Genomic DNA, 1,871 nt, shown 5'->3' on the forward strand with positions numbered 1-1,871 from the left:
CAAGGAGCTTCGATGGTAGATCGACCCAATAGTAAATCATTAGGTCTTAACGCAGTCCCTTCGGTAAAGTTTTCCCCTGGTTTAAACCCAATAGGCCGTTCATTCAACATATTGGCAACTTCATACATTACAGATTGTAGTTCCCCAAAAGATATGACTGATTCACCTATGATTCTGGTGAGTGACCTCTTCACCAGTCTAATTAACGACTCGCTACAAGCGTTTTCCCATGGGGCATCAGCAGATTTATTAAATACCCAGGTTAAACCTTCAAATTTTCCAAAGTTAAACACTAAACCTTTATTCCACTGAGTAACCATTTCTCTCAACTCCTTGTTAGCAGACACCAACTGCGTACCATTATCACTGTAAAGCTTCTTTGGAAATCTTCTTAGACATGTGAACCTTTTCAGTACAGTAAGAAAGTTTTGAGTATCATAACCCTCAGAAATGTCCAAATGTACAGCCCTTGTAACCATGCAATTAAAAATTACTCCAAATATTTTCCTTTTCACTCTTCTTTTTACAGTATCACAAACCCAGAAAGGGCCAAAAAGATCTAGGCTAACATTATGCCATGGAGGACATGGTTCAAGTCTCTCTTTTGGCAACTCTCCCATAGCTTGTGATGTACAGATCTTGTCAATTCTTCGACATACTACACACTGTTTTCTAATAGATTTCATTGTTTTCCTTGCTCCCAATATCCAATATTTCACTTGAGCTCTAGCAAGACTTGATTCAACTCCACTGTGATCCTTTTGATGTATGTGAGACAGGTATATTAAAGAGAATGGGTGCTTTGGTGGGAGAAGTATAAACTGATTCTGATCCCAATTGTCCTTCAACCATTTGGACATCCTGCTAACCACGGTGACTATGCCATCCTCTCTCGAAACTGGTCCTAAACGTCTATACCTCTTTTCCCAGTCTTGTGGCAAACTTGCTTGAGCGTTTTTGATGAAATACAACTCAGCTTGCTGTATCTCTTCTGTACTAGGATCGCACGATATAGCCTTAAACGATTTTTTCTTTATTGCACTAATAATTCTAGCCATCACTGATAACAGTCTTTTCATATTGCTAAATCTTTGGATATCAATCACCTGGCTACTTGAATTAATTTCTCCTTCATTTAAGGCCACTCTTGCAAAAACAACATCAGGAAGATCCGATACTGTACTCTGTTTTACAGGCCATTCCGAGGAATCTTGATACAGGAATTCTGGACCCTTTTGCCAAACAGATTCTGTGTCTAATTCTCTGGGGTTACATTTCCTAGTAGTCAAATCAGCGTTGTTTTCCTTGGAAGATACCCAAAACCATTCTATGGGTTCAGTTTTGGACTGAATTTCTGCAACCCTAATTCCAACAAGAATTAAACTGGTGGGATTCCTTCTGGATCTGTGCTCTTACTATCTCACTGTCAGTGATGTGGATTACCTTAGAGAATTTATATCTCATATTGATTTCAATGGTTGCCCTCAATCTCGATGCTAAAACAGCAGCACACAGTTCTAATCGTGGTATACTGATTTGTTTCATAGGCGCTATTCTATTCTTTGAACAAAGAAGGTTTACATAATAATTACTATCTTGCTTTTCCCATCTAACATATGCTACAGCTCCATACGCTTTTATACTACTATCACAAAAAATGATCAACTCTGGGTCTTTAATTACGTCTGCAGGCCTTACACACCTATTAAAACAGATATTTTCAATTTCAAACATTTCCCTAAACAAATTTTTAGCTTCAGATTATAAGGTATCACTAATAGGATCATCCTATCCCCTTGAATGTCCCTCATTAATTTCTACAATGATAGAACGCATCAATAACTTTGTCTTCAGCGTGAATGGTGTTAAGA

The 1,871-nt window shown here is 38.0% G+C and overlaps 1 protein-coding gene across 1 annotated transcript in view; it reads right to left on the reverse strand.

The window, feature by feature from the left end:
• LOC137628562 (uncharacterized) overlaps positions 1-1,545 on the reverse strand; it is a 38,110-nt gene extending 36,565 nt beyond the window's left edge. The window contains exons 1-2 of the mRNA XM_068359714.1: positions 1,444-1,545; positions 540-1,304 (exon numbers count right to left, since the gene is read on the reverse strand). Coding sequence (XP_068215815.1) covers positions 540-1,304; positions 1,444-1,545 — 867 coding nt within the window. The remainder of the gene's footprint in view (positions 1-539; positions 1,305-1,443) is intronic.
• Between the last annotated feature and the right edge of the window lie 326 nt (positions 1,546-1,871).

This window comes from Palaemon carinicauda, chromosome 36 (assembly GCF_036898095.1).
Source record: "Palaemon carinicauda isolate YSFRI2023 chromosome 36, ASM3689809v2, whole genome shotgun sequence".
NCBI lineage: Eukaryota > Metazoa > Arthropoda > Malacostraca > Decapoda > Palaemonidae > Palaemon > Palaemon carinicauda.